At 34.4% G+C, this 21,927-nt stretch overlaps 1 protein-coding gene across 3 annotated transcripts in view; it reads right to left on the reverse strand.

Annotated features, from left to right (window-relative positions):
• Window positions 1-2,921: 2,921 nt before the first annotated feature.
• GAS2L3 (growth arrest specific 2 like 3) overlaps window positions 2,922-21,927 on the reverse strand; it is a 39,414-nt gene continuing 20,408 nt past the window's right edge. For all 3 annotated transcript variants that reach the window (XM_046010561.1, XM_046010559.1, XM_046010560.1), the window contains 6 exons: window positions 21,364-21,479; window positions 19,215-19,356; window positions 13,806-13,869; window positions 13,002-13,140; window positions 8,797-8,904; window positions 2,922-7,234 (listed from right to left, as the gene is read on the reverse strand). In XM_046010561.1, coding sequence (XP_045866517.1) covers window positions 5,927-7,234; window positions 8,797-8,904; window positions 13,002-13,140; window positions 13,806-13,869; window positions 19,215-19,356; window positions 21,364-21,479 — 1,877 coding nt within the window. In that variant the 3' untranslated portion in view covers window positions 2,922-5,926. The remainder of the gene's footprint in view (window positions 7,235-8,796; window positions 8,905-13,001; window positions 13,141-13,805; window positions 13,870-19,214; window positions 19,357-21,363; window positions 21,480-21,927) is intronic.

Genomic DNA, 21,927 nt, shown 5'->3' on the forward strand with positions numbered 1-21,927 from the left:
CATAGAACTGTGTGTTAACTACACTAGAATTAAAATTAAATAAATAAAGGCACTTGCCTTCATTTTACCTCAGTGCTTGGGATTAAAATTTAAAATGTCACGTTCCCCTCCTCTTCCAATAAACACCACAGGTTGGCCTATTCTTCCACAGCTACTTGTTGGGTCCCAGAGCACCCAGCACAGGGCAATGAATTATTGGAGAGATCCACATGGTGTGACTTTGTAGTGCACTTGCAGGGCTGCATGACAATGATCTATTTATTCATTCTGGAAGAAGCATATGAACCTGTTCATTCGGAGGACAGTCACTTATTTTCAAAAGCGTTTTGTTTTGTTTTGTTTTTAATGGAGCCCCTAGGGCCATCTACAATGTGGCATCTTTTACCAATATCTATTTCCATTGCACTGCCAGGAAATTGATTTTAATTGCTAATTTTTACTACTTTGTACTAAATTTAATTTTCTTTCATTCATTCACCCAGCAAACATTTATAGAGCACCCCTACTTCATCACGTTGTCCTACATCCAATGCTTTGAACATAGTTAAGAGCTTTATAAACTAAAGACATAAAAGCATACTAATCTCTAAATCTATTCAAGGTTAGAATACTTACAGAAAAGTCCAAAAACAAATCAAGAAAACTTTTCTCAGAAGAAACAAAACAAAGCAGGATGTTATATTTCCATGGATTTTTAAAAAAAATGCCACCTAAGTCCTGGTTTCTTTATCATATCAACAGAGAGAACAAATCAAATGTGTAGAGAAGGGTAAATAAATTTATCCTTTAAGCTCAGTTCATCAATCCTAGTAGGTATTTTTATATTTACTGTCAGTTTTCTTGAGCCTTAGTTTCCTCATCTACAAAAAGAGAGTTCACTCCTAAATTTATTAACAAACATGTACCGAACGCCTACTGTGTGCTAGGTACTGGCTTATGCTTTGGGAACACAGTGGTAAACAAAACAGACACAATTCCTGTCTGTATGGTGTCAATAGTCTCATGAAGATACTACTACTAATATGGGAATGCTCGGAAGATTGGCTATTAATATAATGAAGCGTTCTGTGAGTTGCAAAGTGCTTTGTAAACCCAAGGCTTCTGAATGTGAGAACCACTTTTTTCTTCGTTCTGTATCTCCACCATTCAGTAGGTTTTACTAAATGGTGATCTGAGTAGATACAAGTGCATCAATACTATCACATTTGACCACTAGAGGTCCTCCACAGTCATACCCAACATTAATCTATGTATTATATTCATTCATTCCAGTATAATTTACCGATAGTATATTAATATATTACATATTACATATTTAATAATAAATAATATATATTATGTATCATATTATATATTATGTATCATATAATATATGTTAACATATTATAAATATATAATATATAAGTATATTAAATTTGGTATATTAATATACTGAAATTAAATTAAGAAAGTTGGTTATAGTAAATAAAATGTATTATATGAAACTCTAAGCGACTCTCACAAGAAATTAATTATATTAACCTAGATATCATATCCCATGAAATAAGATTTGTGCTATCCCTGGCTGAACACCCAAAATAAATATTCTAAATTAATGTTTTATCACAGCAGTCCTGCAAAAACAAACCACTTCACCACCATACATACTTCTTTTAAGATAAATCATTGTAGGGACGCCTGGATGGCTCAGTCAGTTAAGCATCTGTCTTTGGCTCAGGTCATGTTCCCAGAGTCCTGGGATGAAATCCTGCATCTGGTTCCTTCCTTGCCCAGCAAGGAGCCTGCTTCTTCCTCTGCCTGCTGCTCCCTCTGTTTGTGCGCTCTCTCTCTCTCTCTTTCTGACAAATAAATAAATAAAATCTTAAAAAAAAAAAAAAAAAGAGACAAGTTAATGTCCACATCATTTTTAATGGCTAATTTGTATCCTATTTTATGGTTATACCAATATTACTATGTGCTATAGTTAAACTTACTGCTAAATTTTTGCATGTATTATTTATTTCTTCAAGGTCAAGTCTTGTATTTTTCTTTCTTTTTTTTTTTTTAATTTTATTTATTTGACAGAGAGAAATCACAACTAGACAGAGAGGCAGGCAGAGAGAGAGGAGGAAGCAGGCTCCCCGCAGAGCAGAGAGCCCGATGTGGGGCTCGATCCCAGGACCCTGGGATCATGACCCGAGCCGAAGGCAGAGGCTTTAACCCACTGAGCCACCCAGGCGCCCCAAGTCTTGTATTTTTCTATAAGAAAAAATCAGTATATTTATAGGAAAGCAATTTAAATTAAATATTTCTTTATATTTTCATATTTACTGGCAAGTATTTTTTAATGTTTTCCTAATATTCCCCCAAATTTCGTAAGCTCATGAATTTTACACAGACAAATAGCTGGGAAAATATAATAAGAATTTTGCCCAAGTGGTATTTTCCTGTTTTCTTTTTTGAAATATCACAGGAAATACATATTGAACTGCTTTTTATAATTGCTCTGATCGTGAATATACAAAAACATTAGTATTTCAAGACTCTTCACTTGTGTCTGAGTGTGAAATCAAGACAAAGGCACTGGAAATTCCTACTGTCAGGAGCCTTCCATGAACATAAGACTGGTGTAATCCTATTGAACTGTACTCTAATAACTGATAAATTATTTCTATTATCTTATTGATTATTAAGTATGAGCCTTACTGAGACCAGCTTCTAACAGACACAGCAACTTAGGGAACAAATACTGCTATTTAATGGCAAAATCTTACAATCTCCTGGAAGCAGTGAAGTGAATTCCGCAAGTATGAAAAGGGCAGTTTAAGTAGCAAAATCAAAATTATTCTCAAATTATGAGTGCTTGATATACACATTTTCTCACATGAACCAAGTGATCAGAATGCATTTACAACACACAAAAAAGCACACCGAGAACTTGGTGCACATGTTTAAGTTTTAATACTTGAGAAAATAGAAGTTAAAATCTGATACAAACACTCCTGCACAAGAAAATATATACAAATTTGGTTATCAATACAGTCAGTATGTGAACCCAGATGTACAAATGTAACAAAACAATCTGTTACTGAAGGCTTTTAAGGAAGTAAGAGATTTTTAAATCAGGTAGAGATTAAAAGATCACAGAAGGAACAGTAACTGTTTCTCAAAAAATTTCCCTTGTCCATTAATAATTGTAAACTCCGTTTGACAAGGAAAGTTAGAGGTCACATAATGCATCAAGATATTTTGAAGACGTAAGACATAAATGCCCGCTGTAAACCCAAACAATCTAAAAATAACCAGCATTTCATTTTCCCCCAAAGATCAAATTGATATACCAGTCATGTTCATGAATTTTGGCAAAGAAAAATAAAAACTCGTTCCATTCTTTTCTGAAAATACATGTTATTTCTTCCACCAGCTGCTTTAGTAATTTAAACTTAATTCATTTTGTTAAATATGAAACATGAAAAATCTTTTAAAATCTTGCACTCTTAGTAAGAAGAAATGAAAACTTCTTTCCAACTTCAACACTGTATTTTAAAAATTGTGAAAACGATCAGAAACAATACCAGCTCTTTAAGAGCACTTCAAAATATATTTGAAGAAAGTATTTTTCAGCTGTTGTTTATTTTTAAAAATCTTTATCTTGAAAGAGTAAACTTCAAAGGTATCTTGAAAGAGATCATGCAACATCAATATAGTTGGAGAAATTCCCTACTGATGAAAAAAATCCCTACTGATGAATGAAAAAAAAATTTATAAACTAACTTCCAATTTTCTAAAAAAAATTCTTGGAATTTGTGCCAGATGCCTGTGGGATACTTTTATTCCTGATTACTCTATTTTGATTACTCTCAATACAAATGTTACTGTTTAATACTGTAAAATATACTTTATTTCATAGGTTGGTTGGAATAGCCTTGTTTTTTAAGTTCTAGAAGTTACCATTACCGAAATATTGTTTCATCTTATGAGGGAATAAACTTCTTGAAGGTTAAATTCTTCCTCTTTGAAAGATGCATTAAACATTTCTGATCACTAAAAACATAAAGCCTCTAGCACTTTTTTTTTAAAAGATTTTATTTATTTATTTGACAGAGAGAGATCACAAGTAGGCAGAGAGGCAAGCAGAGAGAGAGAGAGGAGGAAGCAGGCTCCCCGCCAAGCAGAGAGCCCGATGCGGGACTCGATCCCAGGACCCTGGGATCATGACCTGAGCCGAAGGCAGAGGCTTAAACCACTGAGCCACCCAGGTGCCCCGCTTCTAGCACTTCTTGAACACTGATTTCACTTTCCAAAAATGTAAATATTCTCTCAATGCCCAGAGCAACAGAACTAAAACAAGTATTTGGTGACTGTCTCTTTTAAGAAGAGAAATATCAATTATTCCAAAAACTAGCTTGCATATATCTCTGATTTTAACTGTATTCCTCAGACAAAAGATCACTTTATTTTATACAAAGTTTTCTTGCTTTATAATCTATAGAATGTTAGTAGTGAGCTTAAGATGATTATCTTATATTTGCACATTTGTGTAAACCATTATTTTTCTTTAGAAAACACATTTTAGCTTAATAGGGAAACACAAACCTCAATATTGAATATAATAACCTATGATAACTGATAATACTATAAAGTTATTAAATGCACCACTAAAACTTCTGAAAGCACATCAATAATTTTTTAAATGGCCATAAAAACAAATTATTGGCCTTAGAAAACAAATTATTTATAGTTATCTTAGAGCAGTGGAACCTATGAAGTCATTACATGATGTGGATGTGTTCCTTGGAGAACCTACCTACAGAGCAGAAAATGTTGCATTTATACTGTCCACTTGCCATTGAAAAACTGAAAGCAGCATGAGTTTATTAAAGAAAATTAATAAAATTGGAAGGGTCTCATTAAAACTGGCATTGTGCTCTCTAAAGAAAAATAACAATCACATGATAGAATTTTTATATAGCACCACCATAAGACGCGTTAGTAACACCTTAATTTTGTGATTGTTCACACGTAATTCTGATGTTAAAACATTATTTTAATGTAAAAATTCATATCTGCACTCAGAAGAAACTATATTAAAAATATTTTTAATATGCTAAAAGTTACTAACTCAGTTTCCCCTTTCACATTGCACAGCATCCATCTAAAATATAAGGTGTAGATTCTTATAAATAATATATAAAAAGTTTTGGGTTTGTTTTTTGTTTTTTGGTTTTTTTTTACCAAATTTCAATTTATATTTCAATATTTTATGGGGTTTTTTTACCAAAATATTACAATTTTTTTACCAAAAATATAATAAAATATTAACAACTTTAATATAAGCCAGTTGAAAATCAGTTCCTTCTGATTTGGAAAGTTTAAAAAATGTTAAGTAACAGGATTCTACCAACCCTAGAGTAACGTCAAGCTAATCAGCAGCAGCCATTGATACTTAGTATTGTTCAATCAGGTCATCCTGATCAAAAAATTAAATTAGGTGCCTTTTATAAGACAAGTGCCAAACCGTTGCTATTTTATTAAAATGCGATAACTAATATTAAAATAAGAGCACCACTGTTGCTATTAGCCGGTATATAACCTCCATATTTAATACATATTCAAAAATTCGGCAACTATAGTTATAATTCTAGTAGTGTTATTTAGCTCTACATTTCCCTTAGAGGGCAGACTTAACAAAGATGCTATGTATTAAAATCATATCAATATCTATTATTAATAAGAACCTTTTGATGATTTTACAACTGTCTGCCTCAAAAGGGTACCTCTGGTGAATTCTGATGCACACTCTACCCATCCCCAACCTCCAACCCTCACCTTCCTGTGCCTAATATCTGAACCTATTTGGACAAACACCCACAGGAGAAACTTAAGATGTGATGCTAACATATTTCACTCTCTTCTTTTCCTGTTTTCTTAAAGGATGCATTTGTATTTATTTTCTAGGTTTCTTACTTCCAGTCATAACAAAATAATGGTCATCGTCTTCCTTTTTCTTTGCAGTAGGTTTTTTATCTCCACCAACTGCTTCCTTACCAGATGAGGGTGATTTCCTGGTTGAAGCTGGGGCTTTGCCACTTTTTGGAGGCCCTTTAGCTGAATACTGGCTCTTAGTGGCCATCTGTGCTGACTTTGATACAGGCTGTGTCTTGACGGAGGACTGGGGAAGACTCATGAGAGACAATGGGGTACGGCCAGGGGACTTCAAGGAGCTGGGTCCTATCTTCTGGGATGGGCTTTTATTCTGGGGCTGCTTTTTGGCAACTGAAACCATATTCTTATCTTTTGATTCCTGTGCAGCTTTTGTAGGTACAACTGAGGATACAGACAGTGGCTGGTTTAAATTTAAGCCTGACTTAAGCTTGTGTGCAGGCATTGCCCCAGCTTGTGGGGCTCTCTCAGAGGGCTGAGACCGCGTTCCTAGACTTGTGGGTATAGTTTTGGAACTGGATTTTGTTATTTTTGCAGGGGAATGGGGAGAGGGGGAAGGTTTAGGCCTTACATGTATATTTGCCTTAGGTGGCTTTGGACGCTTTGACGATGAATCTGAATGTGCCACTGAATGAGACTCTGCATTATCCCTGGAAGATACTGGAGTGTGTTTCAAATGCTTTGGTTCAGTTTTTCCAGAAGACTTATTTGGCAAAAGTGCAGACTCAGGCACATCTCTGGGTTTCTGGGCCATAACAAGATTGGCCTGAGGAGTATTGTGTGATGAGGTAAGTTTTCTCAATGACTGAGATTCACAAGGTGTGGTTCTGGATGAAGCCGGTGAAGAAGTGCTTTTACCTACTGCTTTGTTCGAAGGAGCCTGTGGTTTCTTTGTGATGCCTTTTGAAGATTTGAGCTTAAGATGAGAAGATGATGCTGGAGAATTTGGCAATTTGGAACGGACTGACACAGAGCCCAGATTCCCTCCTTTCAGGGAAGATGCTGGCAGCAACCCATCCAGTGGACGTACCTGCTTTTCTTTGCTTCTTGGAATACCAACTGGCGTGCCAGGTTTTGATTTTTGTTTCTGAAACATGTTAACAGCTGACAAAGGATTCATTTCAGGAGGCTGAGGTGTTCTGGCAGACGAATCAGGTACATTTTCATTGGAAACTCCTTTTTGAAAGGCTAGAATTTTTTGTTCTAGTGTAGCAAACTGTAATATTCGACAAGGATCATATTTAAGCAAAAATCCTTGAAGAGTATCCCAGCCTCCACCAACACGGACCATGACGTGTTTTCCATGAAGCATCTTTTCCCCCAAAAGAAAGTAAAAAAAACAAATAAACAAAAAGCCCATAAGGTTCACAGTTCCAATTCATTAGCAGTCACAATCTGTGATGTTTATGATCTATGAAATTCAGAGTATTTGACAGTAGCTTCAATATAAATTGATAGTCTATTTCTTACATTATTAAAATTATCAATTTAATTCATACTGAACCGTGCAATTAAATACAAGTCCTCTAATTTGTAAAAAAATATTTTTGCACACAACTTGCATCCTAAAAATCCAAGTTGCAAATATACAAAACTGCAAGGGCAATATTGTTCAATAAAGAGGGAGAAAAGAGAGAGGAAAGGCAGAAGGAGAGGAAGAGAAGGAGAAATGAGGACTTAGAGAAAATATGTCTCATAATAAAGAAAAAAATTATGGAAGAAAGATAAGAACAACTAAAACTTGTACTTTGCAATTTAATAAATTACCTTCATATATATAATTTAGCAATTTAACCTTTCAAAAACCTTAATATAATTTACAATTTAGTTCTTCTTTGTAGACAAGAAAATTATGGCTCTGCGAAGTTGAAGAAATTGTCTCAAATCACACAGCTTAGGCCTGGCTTCAAACATACCAGGCTGCCCAACTCAAATGGCGCTTTTGTGCAACCAAGATGCATCCTGGGTAGGCCAGCATAGTCCCAGCTGATTTTCAGGCCTCTATCCATTCAGCAGGCAATTCTTCACCATTGTAGGAGATTGCCCTGCAAACATGAACTCCAAATCCCATGCTCCCATCATTATATCAGACTGCCTTAAAAAACCAAAGCTACTCAAAAAACACTAAGTCTTGGAAATGTTTCTATGTGAGTTGGGCAGGGAGTGAGGAGGTAATGATAATATATGAAATTTTAAAATATGGATGGTGAAATATTTTTAAATATTTTTATATTATATTCCTAGATTGGAAATAAAAGAGCTCTTATATCAGAAGTGGACAGAATGCCAAACAGGTGAAACTTCAATCTCTTTACCAATAAAGGGAACAGTTAATCAGCTGCAGATCGCAGGTGGGACAAGGGAAGGAAATGAACATGCACATCAGGATATTGGTAAATACACTGATGCTGTGTCAATGAGAAAAGGTTTTATACTTAAGACCCAATCTATACATTATTATAAACTGCAACATTTTGACTTCCTTTTCTTATTACTGATATTTAATCTTATTACATGTGTTGTTTTAGTTTTTTCTTCTTATGATAGGAAATCATGCCTTTTTAGAAAATTTGAAAAATGGAATAAAATAGTTGGGGTATATAAAGATTTTTCCCCCCACAATTATTTTAAATGTCTGAATAGTCTTAGCTATCCTTAGTAGTTTATTGTGTTAAAGGTGTCTACCAAAACTCATATGTACTCGTGAAAGCAAATATTCCATATTTTTCCTGTACAGTAAAATTCTTCCATTAATAACACTCCCTATTCCAATTTTTTAAAAAGTAAAAGAGAAGCAAAAGGAACTTGGTTAAACAATAAATCCAATTTCAAAATAAGACTTCTATGTAAATAGGATATAAATGGTGGACTTACTCTTATAAAGAGTATTTTATCCCCAAGTCGGTACCGTCCTTCAGATAAGTACTCAATAGAGAATCTATGGGAACAACTACAGGGAGGGTCTTCAGCAATATGTTTAACCTAAGATTAAAAACAAACAAAATTTAGTGCTTATGTCAAAAAATATTTAACATTAAAATGCAAGGATTATTTGATAGATGGGAAATCAAAAGATAAAAATATAAAGACAGTTGAACCATTTATTATTACCTCTCCTTTACTTGTTGACAAATACTGAGATTAGGATTTTTTTTTTTAAAGATTTTTTATTTATTTGACAGACAGAAATCACAAGTAGGCAGTGAGACAGGCACAGAGAGAAAGCCCGATGCGGGGCTCGATCCCAGGATCCTGGGATCATGACCTGAGCCGAAGGCAGAGGCTTTAACCCACTGAGCCACCCCGGTGCCCCGAGATTAGGATTTTTTAAAAAATAATCTCTACACCCAACATGGGGCTTGAACTCATGACCCTAAGGATCAAGAGTCACATGTTCCACAGACTGAGCCAGACAGGCTCCTCGACAGATACTAAGGTTAGACATTAACTAATCTAATAAAAGCTGACAGTGACAGCCTTTTTTCTCTCAGCTTTCAAAGCAGGCTCGACACCCAAAGTAGGGCTCAAACTCAGGACCCTGAGATCAAGAGTTGCATGCTCTACTGAGTGAGCCAGCCAGGAGCCCTAGGGATGAAGTCTGAGTCTCCCTTTCTCCCTCCCTACCCCACCTCTCTCCCTCTCTCTCCCTCTCTCTGACTAAGTCTAATCAGGGTCCTAGTGGATTCACGGAGCCCTGGAGGTCTGTGAATGTGAACAACAGGGAGGTCAATTCAAAACACATTCATTAAGTCATAGGAAACACATGAGTTTATTATTGAACTTGAATTGTTTTATGCCCTGGATTAATATATCTGTGTCAAGTCAAAGACAGGCCAGTCAGATAAACTTTAAGTAGGAATTCTCACTTGTCCCTTAACACTATGCTAAATATTTGGAGGGGGGTATCTAGATTGTTCCAAAGTTACTGTTAAAATAACCAGAGGCAAATGTATATCTAATCACCCAAGATTGGGTGAATTTCTAAAGAATTCAATTCAAGAGGCATTTTTCTAAAAGTGCTCACTTTGTTTCAATAGTCTGCTAAGTAGATGAGAATTGGGGACAAGTCCCTTTCTATCCCTCAAGGAGCTTACAGAATTTTTAACTGCAGTAAACATCTAAAAAATTATAAAAATGAATATAAAAAGAAGTTTAGGAGTTCTATACTTAAAATATGGAAATTATTATAAACTGATTAAAAAATAAAAACATCTGGGGTGCCTGGATGGCTCAGTGGGTTAAGCCTCTTGCCTTCGGCTCAGGTCATGATCCCAGGGTCCTAGGATCCAGCCTCGCATGGGGCTCTCTGCTCAGCGGGGAGCCTGCTTCCTCCTCCTCTCTCTGCCTGCCTCTCTGCCTAGTTGTGATCTCTGTCAAATAAATAAATAAAAATCTTTGAAAAAAATAAAAATAAAAACATTTGTTGAGATGTTTGAAAAAAAAGTTGCTATCAGTCACCATGGAAAATATTTTGTTTTCCTAAAAATTACAATTTTGGAAAGAGCAAGGCCATGAACATTTTTCTCAATTGTCACACAGACTGTATCTACACAAACTCATTAATTGAACTTGCATATGATGTTAAACCAAAGTCTCTTCAGATATGCCTAATTTAGCTAAGCACTAATAGAAGTCCATGACTGTCTTCATTACCTACCCAAAATGAAGAGCCACAGGTGGATTCACCAGGACATGATCAGAAGGGCCCAGGATTTATCTCCCCACATCATTCATTTAACAAAATAATATGAGCATAAATAGAATTATCATAAGCCATTCAATTATGTTTCTCTTGTTCATAGCCTAGTATATATGCATGTGTACACACACATTCATGCTCTCACACAGCACAGGCATAAAATGCCTAAACGTAAACTGAACGTGGGTATAGAATTTACAATTATTAGAACTATTTACACATGTTAACCAAAGTAATCTGAAGGAGGTATTTTTTTCAGTCACTACTTTCTATCAATAAAAGTTTCATAAGCATACAGAAATATAGCTGAATACAGCACTCTAAATAATGAATCAGATGATAATTATTCCTTGCATTAAACACAATTGCAAAATCTCTGTAGATCATGGATGTAGAGGTGGACACTGAATGTATTCAAATACCATAAGCATATTAAAGAAATGTGTTCCTTTTTAGTGTTCACAAGAATGTAGACATGAAAAGTCACTTGCTTTATTTGTTTAAAATGTCCAAATACCACTTACTTTCAGCAGTAAAAATTAGCATTAACCCACAATCTTAAGGAAGGAGTAGGCCTAAAAGAAATAAGAGCTATGGATAAAAAATGTTCTCTTCTGGTTTTATCTACTGTATAATTAACATTAAAACACTAAAGGAACAGATAAATTCAAATAATCTATAAAGGCACTAATCTACTATCGATTATTTTCCTTCTTTTTCTTACAGTTTGTCTATATATACTTACTTTTCACAAAATATTTTTCTTGTTGCTACATAGTCTTCATAATGATCACATATAATGATTATTCTGTTAAGATAATGAATCCTAATTCACCTAGCCATTGCTCTGAGAGTATTCACACTGCTTCTAATTTTCACCATTATATACAGCACAATAAAAACTTCCATTTATTCTACCTTTTAATTCCCCTTCAATTACAAAAAAATTAAAGAGGAACATTTTTGTGGTACTTGATAACCATTTGTCAGCTGTTTTACAAAGTTTACATCATTTTCCACCACCAGTAGCAATCCCTAAGTATAGTTTTACAAAATTTACCAGCACCAGGTTTTATAATTTTAAGAAATTTTACTAATGAGGCAAGTTGTGTATCTTAATTCCTTGATTCTCAGCAAGACTCAACACTATATTTTCCTCTTGTGTGAACAACAATCCTTGCCCATTTACCTTCTGGAAATGCTTTTCTTATCAAACTGTAGTCTTTCCAATTCAGTAAAAAAATATTTTGCCAATGTTTTCTTTTTTATTTAATTATCATTATTTTAGTTTATATAAGATTTAAAGTTTTATTTTTTAACCTATTGCATTATCACTGTGTCACATACGGACATTGGCAGTCATCATATAAATCAGTAATATAATATAAGTAAGTATATTTTGGCCTGGTAAAGAATATTCAGGCTGACATTTTCTTAATCTGTCTTGAAAGGATATCCAAATCTTTTACTATAGACTTTTATTACGTTAAAACAATCAAAGCAACACTTTCCAAATGTTTATCAATAATGACTGACTCATTATTTCTTAAAAATTTTGTACATTAAGCACTTTCATAAAATACAACAGCCTGAAAAAGACCATAATTCTAAACAACAGTGGAAGCAAAAAAAAAAACAACAACAAATGTTTGCTACTCAGTTCAACTCCATCACTTACTAGACTAGAGTCACTACAGAAGATACAGCCAAGGACAAGTTCTAGTGACCTCTGCATAACAATGACCAGGTAAAGCTTAAAGACTTCCCAGCTGAGACCCCTCATCTAAAAGTCTGCATACATTGTCAGGGGAATATTCCCAAAACCCCATCAATTTGCTCTCAGAACTTTTCCTCCTCCTATATTCTCAAGTATCAGTGTACTATTTACTTAGAAACCTCAAAAATCATCCTAGATTTTCTCCTTCCCTATCAGAATTAGGATTCTCCAATTCTACCTCTTAAATATGTCCTATTACTGTTCCTTTTACTTCACCTTCACTACAGCTGCTCAAGTTCACGCTCTCATCATTGTATGCCTGGATTATTACAACAAAACCAATATAACCTTTACATGTGCAAATCAGATTATAACACTACCATGATTAAAAACCAGTCAATGAATTCTTGCGGCCTCCAGTACCCTTCATGATGGATTCCAGCCTATTTGCCTCGCCACTCCTCAACTACATACATATCCATTCCTCATCACACACGAACAACACATCACCTTTAACATATTGTGCCCTAAACTCACCATGGAATGGTAGTTAATACTGGTGTATGTTCTGAATAAGAAACATTCTCTTTTAAACACACATCACCTGCAGCAAACTATGAGACTCTGACACATCACAACTGAGAAAATACAGTGATTACTTACAGCCTCATGCAGCTCTTCATGCTGACAACACGATTTTGGAATGCTAATGGAATCTTCGGGCCCAGAAGTATTAAGTAAGGTCTCTTCTAGTTCAATTTCTTTCTCAAGTTTTACTAATACTGGTGGCTCAACCCCATATCTGAAAACCAGTTAGGAGATCTCATCATTCAAGAAAAGTCCGATTCATTCACTTCCCTGCATATCACAATAGGTTATGTCTTATTTTTAAAGTGAAGTCTATTTGATTCTCTTCTACCAATTGTTTCACTGGAACATTTGGAAATGCTTTTTAATATCCCACAGACCATCAAAAATTCAACACATAATCTTCACATTATAGCATATATTGGGATTACTGGATGCTCCAGTATTCAACCAGGGATCCTGAAAGTCAGCCACCTTTAAAGTTAGCTTGAAAGTAAAGATGGGGCTGAGTCAGATATGGAGGACACTAAGCCTGAGCCTTCTTATTAGATCCTCTTTGTGTTCAAAAGATTTGCCTTGCCTTCAACTGCTAAGAGAGTTTTACATGCTCTTACCTTATTCTTAGTCTAAAAAATTTAAGCAACGACTTTTACAGTTTAATACTAAATGACAACAAGTTATATGGGTGAGCAGATGCTGACACACGACACAGCTCATGCAAACAGAACAAAGTTAGAAAGAAAGAAAATGAAATTGAGTTATTTTACTTCAATCAAGAATTATTTTCTTTTATTTATAAAAAATAGTGCTCTATCTAAAATAAAGTAGCTTTTAGAAAATTAATGACATTGACATTCTGAAAGAATGTGGAATACATACCTCGACACAATTCGACCAATTTCAAGAAGACAAAGATACACCTGTCTTGGATCTTTGTGCAAAACTGTGAAAAAATAAGACCACATATTTTATTTTTATTTTTTTTTTTTTCAGACCACATATTTTAAAGGTCAAATTAAATAGGGAAATAAATTTCTGGCATAGGAGAAGTAAAAAAAAAAAGAATAACAAAGACAGTTGGTTTACTTGCGTGGAGACTTAGAAAAGACATTTTCTCTACATATTATCATCATCATCCATAAATTTTTTTAAAAACTGGCTAATAAGAAGAGGATGAAAATTTAGCATGTACCCTAATTGGTAGCATTTTAAGTCTAAAACACTAAGGGCTTAATAACATTAAATTATTTATATTTCAGATCTCTCAACAGGAGATATTATTTGAAGAGACATACCAATTTTATTCTAAACTATCTTTAGCTTAAGACTATGTGTTAATGGCTTTCTCAAACTTTTTCAAAATCAGAAAAGAAGGAGTACTTCCTAACTCATTCTCTGAGGTCAGTATTATCCTGATACCAAAGCCAAACAAATACATCACAAGAAAACTAAAGACTAATATCTTTTATGAATATAGATGTAAAAATCTTCAATTTATTACTGGCAAACTGAATCCAGTAGCAAGTGAGATTTATCCCAGGAATGCAAGGTCGTTTCAACATATGAAAATCAATTAATACAATCCACTATATTAACAGAATGAAGGAAAAGAAATGTGCAATTATCTCAGTAGACACAGAAAAAGCATTTGACAAAAATCAAATACTCCTTTCACAGTTAAAAAAAAAAAAAAAAAGAAGCCTCAATGAATTAGGAATGGAAGGAAACTTTATAGGAACAGAAGGAAATCTGAAAATGGATATCTATGAAAAACCCATAGTTAACATCATTCTTAAAGGTGAAAGACTGAGACTCTTCCTCCTAAGACTAAGGAGAAGACAAGGATGTCCACTCTCACCTCTTCTATTCAAAATTGTACAGGAGGTTCTAGGCAGGGCATTTAGGCAAGAAAAACAAATAAAAGGCACCCAGATTGGAAAGGAGGAAGGAAAACTAACTCCATTCACATAACACTGTCCTTTGTATAAAAATCCCCTATGGAATCTACAAAAGAAAAGTATTAGAGCAAACTTAGTTTCAACAAAGTTGAAGGATACAAGATCAATATAAAAAAAATCACTTCAGGGGGCGCCTGGGTGGCTCAGTGGGTTAAGCCGCTGCCTTCGGCTCAGGTCATGATCTCGGGGTCCTGGGAGCGAGTCCCACATTGGGCTCTCTGCTCACCAGGGAGCCTGCTTCCCTCTCTCTCTCTCTGCCTGCCTCTCTATCTACTTGTGATCTCTCTCTGTCAAATAAATAAATAAAATCTTAAAAAAAAAAATCACTTCACCTTATACACCAGCAATAAACAATCTGGAAATGTAATTTAAAAAACAATCAATTTACAATACTTTAAGAAGAATAAAGTACTTAGGAACAAACTTCACCAAAGAATTTTATGACTTGTTTATGGAAAATTACAAAATATTGTTGAAAGAAATTAAGTAAGATACAAATAAATGGAAAGACATCCTGTGTTCATGGATTGGGAGACCTAATATTGTTAAGATGACAAAACTCTTTAAACTGACCTACAGATTCAGAGCAATCCCTATCAAAATTCCAACAGCCTTTTTTACAGAAATGGTTAAGGTGATAAAATTCATACAGAATAATAAGAGAGAGAATAGCCAAAACAAGAACAAAGTTGGAAGACTCACACTTCCCAATATCAAAACATACAACAAAGCTACAGTAACCAAGACAGTATGTTACTGGCATAAGGACAGACATATAGACCAGTGACTGGACTGAGAGTCCAGAAATAAACCTAGACATTTGTGTTCAGGTGATTTTTAAGAAGAGTGGCAAGACAACTCAGTAAGGAAACAGCAGTCTTCTCAACAGATGGTGCTAGAACTGAATATCTGTATGCAAAAGAATGAATTTAGATCCTTAATTCACAACATAAACAAAAATAACCCAAAATGGATAAAATGGATTAAAGACCTAAACATAAGAGCTAACACTATAAAACTCTTGGAAGGAAAAAGAGGTGAAAATCTGTGTGACCTTGGATTAGGCCACAATATTTTACATATGACACCAAAAGCATAAGCAGTCAAAGAAAAGATAAACTTCAGGGGCACCTGGGTGGCTCAGTGGGTTGAAGCCTCTGCCTTCAGTTCAGGTCATGACCTCAGGGTCCTGGTATAGAGCCCTACATCAGGCTCTCTGCTCAGCAGGGAGCCTGCATCTCCCTCTCTCTCTCTGCCTGCCTCTCTGCCTACTTGGAATCTCTTTCTCTCTATCAAATAAATAAATAAAATCTTTTAAAAAATAAATAAAATAAAATAAAATAAATTGAACTTCATCAAAATTAAAAACTTTCATGCATCAAAGAACACTATCAAGAAAGTGAAAAGGTAACCCAAACACTGGATGAAAATACTTGCAAGGGCACCTGTGTGGCTCAGTCGGTTAAGCATCTGCCTTCAGCTCAGGTCATGATCCCAGGGTCCTGGGCTCGAGTCCTACATCAGGCTCCCTGCTCAGTGGGGAGCCTGCTCCTCCCTCTACCCTTCCTTCCTGCTCATGCTTTCTCTCTGTGTCTCAAATAAATAAATAAAAATCTTTAAAATTTAAAAAAAGAAAATATTTGCAAATCATATATCTGATCAGGACCTAGTATTCAGAATAAATAAAACTTATAAGTCAACCAAAAAAGACAAATAAGTCCCTAAAAATGAGCAAAAGATTTGAAGACAAATTTCTCCAGAGAAGACACACCAAGTGGCCAATAAGCCATGAAAATGTTCAACATCATTAGTCATTAAGGAAATGCAAATCAAAATCATAATGAGCCACCACTTCACATATTCATATGTGAAGTCATAGGAAAAAAAAAACAACTGTTGGCAGAGATGTGAAGTTGTGCACTCCCAGTGGGAATATGAAATTGTGTAGCCACTGTGAAAAGAGTAGTAGTTCCTCAAAAAGATAAACGTAGAATTACCATACAATTCAACAATTTCACTTCTAGGTATATCCCTGAGAGAATTAAAAACATGTTCACTCAAAAACATGTAAAAAAATGTAGACAGCAGCATTATTCATATTGACGAAAAAGAAAATACAATCAAAATGTCCATCAGATGATAATGTTTTTTAAAAATGTAGTATATGCATGGGGTGCCTGGGTGGCTCAGTGGGGTAAAGCCTCTGCCTTCGGCTCAGGTCATGATCTCAGGTACCTGGGATTGAGCCCCGCATTGGGCTTTCTGCTCAAAAGGGAGCCTGCTTCCCTTCCTCCCTCTCTGCCTGCCTCTCTGCCTACTTGTGATCTCTGTCTGTCAAACAGATAAATAAAATCTTAAAAAAAAATGTAGTATATCCATACATGGAATCATTCGACCCTGTAAAGGAATCATGCACTGTTGAATGCAATTACGTAAATGAAACATGCTAAATGAAAAAAGCCAGACACAAAAAGCCACATATAGTATGATTCTATTTATTTAAAGTGTCCACAATATGCAAATCCATAGATGCCATCTATAGATGTGGCTCATCTACCTTTCTGTTCCTGTCCTTAGAGTTAAATGCTCTAGGAAACTTCTGAAACTTAACAGAATAATGGTCTGTATGATGAATAACATGCACACTGACTCCCCCAATGGAAATGGCGATTCTCCTTTGACTTATGAATATTATCTATTATATACCCAAAGCACAAAGTATACCCTTCCAACGCAATAAGAAGGCCTATATTTGAATCTTAAATTCATACCCAAAGGAATCTGTCCTGAAATTTTTATTAAACTTGTTTTTTTAAAAGTAGCTTTTAAGCATACTTTAACCATAGCATACTTCGGGTTTTTTTATTTGCTTAGATTTCCTAGCAAAATGTAAAAATTTAGAGCCTTATCTCTGAAAACCTTTAGTAAGTAAAAATATGAGTTCATCAGTTCAATGCCTAGAAAGGAGTTACTGTTATCGGCAGTGCTTTATTTAGTCCTATGCTGACCTTCAGGACAGTCAGAAGATGGCTTCTACTAACAATAAGAAATAGACAATTTCATATCCTTTCAGAAACAGTAAGCTGGAAACTTGAGAATTCAAAGCATTTCCTCTTTCCTTTGATCTCTACAACCTATATATGCCATTAAATCAACCTCATTGTCAATAAAAATCAGCACACCTGAATTAAAGCAGGGTGCAAAATGGGAAGTAAAACAGCAACCCATTACTTTTTTTTTTTTTAAATTGTATACTTGATAGGAATATCCAGAGGCATATCAAATGGGTAGCAGTGGGAGCAGCCGACCCCATGTGCAGGCAACAACAGTGTTTACAGTCAGAAAATTTTATTTTATTTTGTTCTGTTTTTAGTTTATTTTGTCCGTTTATGTTTGGTATGGAACTACGAACACAAGGTTACCTAATAACCCGAATCTTTGCTTAAGGCAGTGAACTAGTTTTTTTTTGTTGTTTTTTTTTTAGCTCAGAGAATTTTCAAACTAGAATAATACCACCTAAAAATTTGTTTTTTTATTATCGCCATGAACCAGCAATTCTAAACGTCAGTGATAACATAATTCTCTCTACCAGGGTATGCTACTACTCCCATGATTTCCGCCCACACTTGGTATGCTACTGCTCTTATCAAAATGTTACAAATTCTATGCATATATGTGTATAAATGCTCTAAGGAAATATATATATAGTAGTCTAAAACTTAGGTAGCATTCAAGTTAGTCACTGCAAAGACGATTCTATTGAATCGATTCATATTCTTAAAGAAAATGAGATAATATGTCAATATGTCAATATATGTCAATAATTCTTTGGCAGAGCATGACTTTTAAAATGAATTGTCAAAAACATGAATCTGTTTAGATGATCAACTTGGCAACTGCTGTGTACAAACAAGGTAAATCTAAATACTGTGAGTATACATCATTTGACCTTTTGTTATTTCTATAATTATCCAGTCAAAAAGAAATTACTAGTAATTTAGACTTTGGTAGAGTAATTCTTGATGAAAACATTAATTAGCAAAGCATTAGTCCAGAACCTTTCCTTGGCCAACTCATTTAGGAAGTAAAATATTTCTAGAGCATTCTAAATATACAAGATATTTAACTATAAATGAAAAGCTTAATCTATATTGCTTAGAATCTGATTCTCCGATTGTTTTACACATATTTAAAATGTAAGTTTTTCTAGGAAAATGAGATACGGCCTTATTTGGAAAAAAGACCTTATTTGGAAAAAAAAAAAATTAGATGTGAGAAATACAAAAATACCCCAATAAACATTAAACACAATGATGACACCAACGCTTACCTAAACCTTCAGATTCAAAGAGGTAAGTCTCATCAACCCCAATGTGCCTGCACCAGTAAAGGAAGTTCGCAGTATTATCTCTAGCAAAGAATGAACCTGAGGCAGCATCTTTCTTACAGGGCACTTTTCTCATTGGAAAATTCTGAAAAAGATGAAAGACTAATTTCAAAAACTCATATCAAGGATATTTTCATTAGATATCCATTTTAATACTACTAAATAAATGTTCAGTGTATTGAACCTGACTAAAAAGTATACATTAGGAGGAAATGTATCTTCAAAAATTACTTTAAGTATATTCCAGAAAATGACTCCTAGGAAGTCAAAATTGCAGTAGGATCAAGCATCTCTAACCTCTTTCTTCTTAAAATGACACAAGAGTCTTAATTTTAAAAAAAAAAATGACAGTCTAATAATTCCAAAGCACATCTCTAAATGTCTCTCCATACACAGTTCAATACAACACAAAATTACTGCCATGTTAAAGGTTAATGGAACACTCATTTTTGCTTACTTCCTTATTTGCAGATTCATAACTATGATTCTGAGTTTCTTGAGGAGACTGTCAAATAAGGAAGTAGTAGCCCATTCTTAATTCAAGTCTTTGAAAATTAACAGTCTAAGTTATATAGAATCCTAATTTTTTAACTATCTGGACCAAGAATAGCTAGATAATCCTGCTGAGACAGGGGTTTTGGTTCTGTTTTAAATTTTTACTTGAAAAAGCAATTTATGCCTAAGATTTTTTTGCAGTAGGCGCAATGGAGCATAAGTCTGTTTCCCACTCAGTTCCTCTCTCTTCCTAGAGATAACCACTAATACCAGTTCCTTATATACCCTTCCTGTTGTATTTTCCAGAATTAAAATGGCCTTGTGAGTTCTTCTAATTGTTAACTGAAATCTTCTCACTTACATGTTAGTGGGCATCTCTACACACAAGGGTACACATATCTGTACCTACAGAATACATACACAAACACACTAGTCTGCAATCTGATCTGTATGTGTATGTGTGCATACACACTTAACAAAAGGTTGCAGGTATCTTTTGGGGTGAAAAATAACAGATTAAAATAGTAATTTCTAATGAATAGATAAGCATTCCACTCAGTTTAGGTATCATAATTAATTTTTAACAACTTCTTTATTGATGAGCATTTATATTGTTCTTAAATTTTTCTGCACAATCACTTTTGTGAATTTGTAGTTATTTTCTTAGAATAAATCCCTGGGAGAATTATGGTATGTATCAAAAGATATACTTTCCTTTCAATGTGACATATATCACCCACTGCCTCCCAGAAAGATGATAGTAATTTATATTTCTACCAACCCTATGTGAGTATCCAGATGCCACACCACAGATCCCAGATCTCCTAGGTGACCCACGTTCGATAAAAAGAAAGGAAACCTTCTCTAGTTCAAATCATGATTTCAGGGTCAACGGAGGAACACTGCCTAAAAAAATTATTATTCATTCAATCAAATTATAGAATTTACCACCAAGACAAAATATGGGGAATATAAAGATGGTGATGATAATGGTAATAATAATAGTAGTAAAAATAATAACTCTGTCCCAGGAACCAAGCTCTTTTCTCATTTAACTCTCAAAACAAATGAGAATATGAGTATTGTTCTCAAGGAGATATAACTACTTACTGGATATTTACTTACACTAGGCACTAACCTAAATACCATTTATACATTACTTCATTTAATTTCACTAAATCCTTGCAAATAAATCTGACAACATAAATATTAACTCTCCCATTTTGCAAGATTAGGTAAATTATCTAAGGTCTTATACATAGTTGGGTAGAAGTTTGCAACTTTTCAGATATGATAAGAAATATACAAAAACAAATTAATATGTACCAAAGTATAAAATCACTGATTGTCAGGGCACCTGGGCAGCACCGTTGGTTAAGTGTCTGTCTCTTGGTTTGAGCTCAAGTCATGATCTTGCTCGTGGTCATGAGACAGAGCCCCACATTGGGGTCTGGGCTCAGTGTTGAGTCTGCTTCAGATACTCTCTCTCTCCCTCTGCCCCTCCTCCTGCTTGCTCTCTCAGATGGACAGATAGATAGATAGATAGATAGATGATAGACAGATAGATAAAATCACCTCCTGTCAAACATGTTCTTACCCTGGGTTCTCCAGACTCGTAAGTTTTCACCATGCTTTGAAGAACATCAATCAGTTGGCATAATAGTACTCCATTATCAAGTTCTTCCAATAACCTTTCTGCCTTAACTTCAATACCTAAAAACATATTTCAAAGTTAAGATTCTACTAGAAACAGTAAATTCAAACAATATGGTTAAAATTTAATTAAATGTAATGAGATTATAGCTGAAACACAGGACAAATATTAGATCAGACTCCAAGTATTCATTCTTAGAAGTTATAGTTAAAACAGATAATGTGAAATTAAGTGAAAGACAACAGAAACAAAAATATCTGTGATGGAGAAGAAAAAATAAAATGACATTTTATTTCATTTCTTAAAAACCAGAATATTTATATTTCAATATTAACTGCTAAGATTAAGTTTTGATTCACTGCACATTACTACTGCTTGCACAAGAAAGATTCTCCAAAAATAACATGGCCTTTGTTGTGATATTAAAATTAAAGATAATAGCATAACAAACACCTACGGAATACCAGACTTTTTGCCTCTAAAATTCCTTCTTTAGAACGATTATTA

This window comes from Meles meles, chromosome 7 (assembly GCF_922984935.1).
Source record: "Meles meles chromosome 7, mMelMel3.1 paternal haplotype, whole genome shotgun sequence".
In the NCBI taxonomy this organism is placed as follows: domain Eukaryota; kingdom Metazoa; phylum Chordata; class Mammalia; order Carnivora; family Mustelidae; genus Meles; species Meles meles.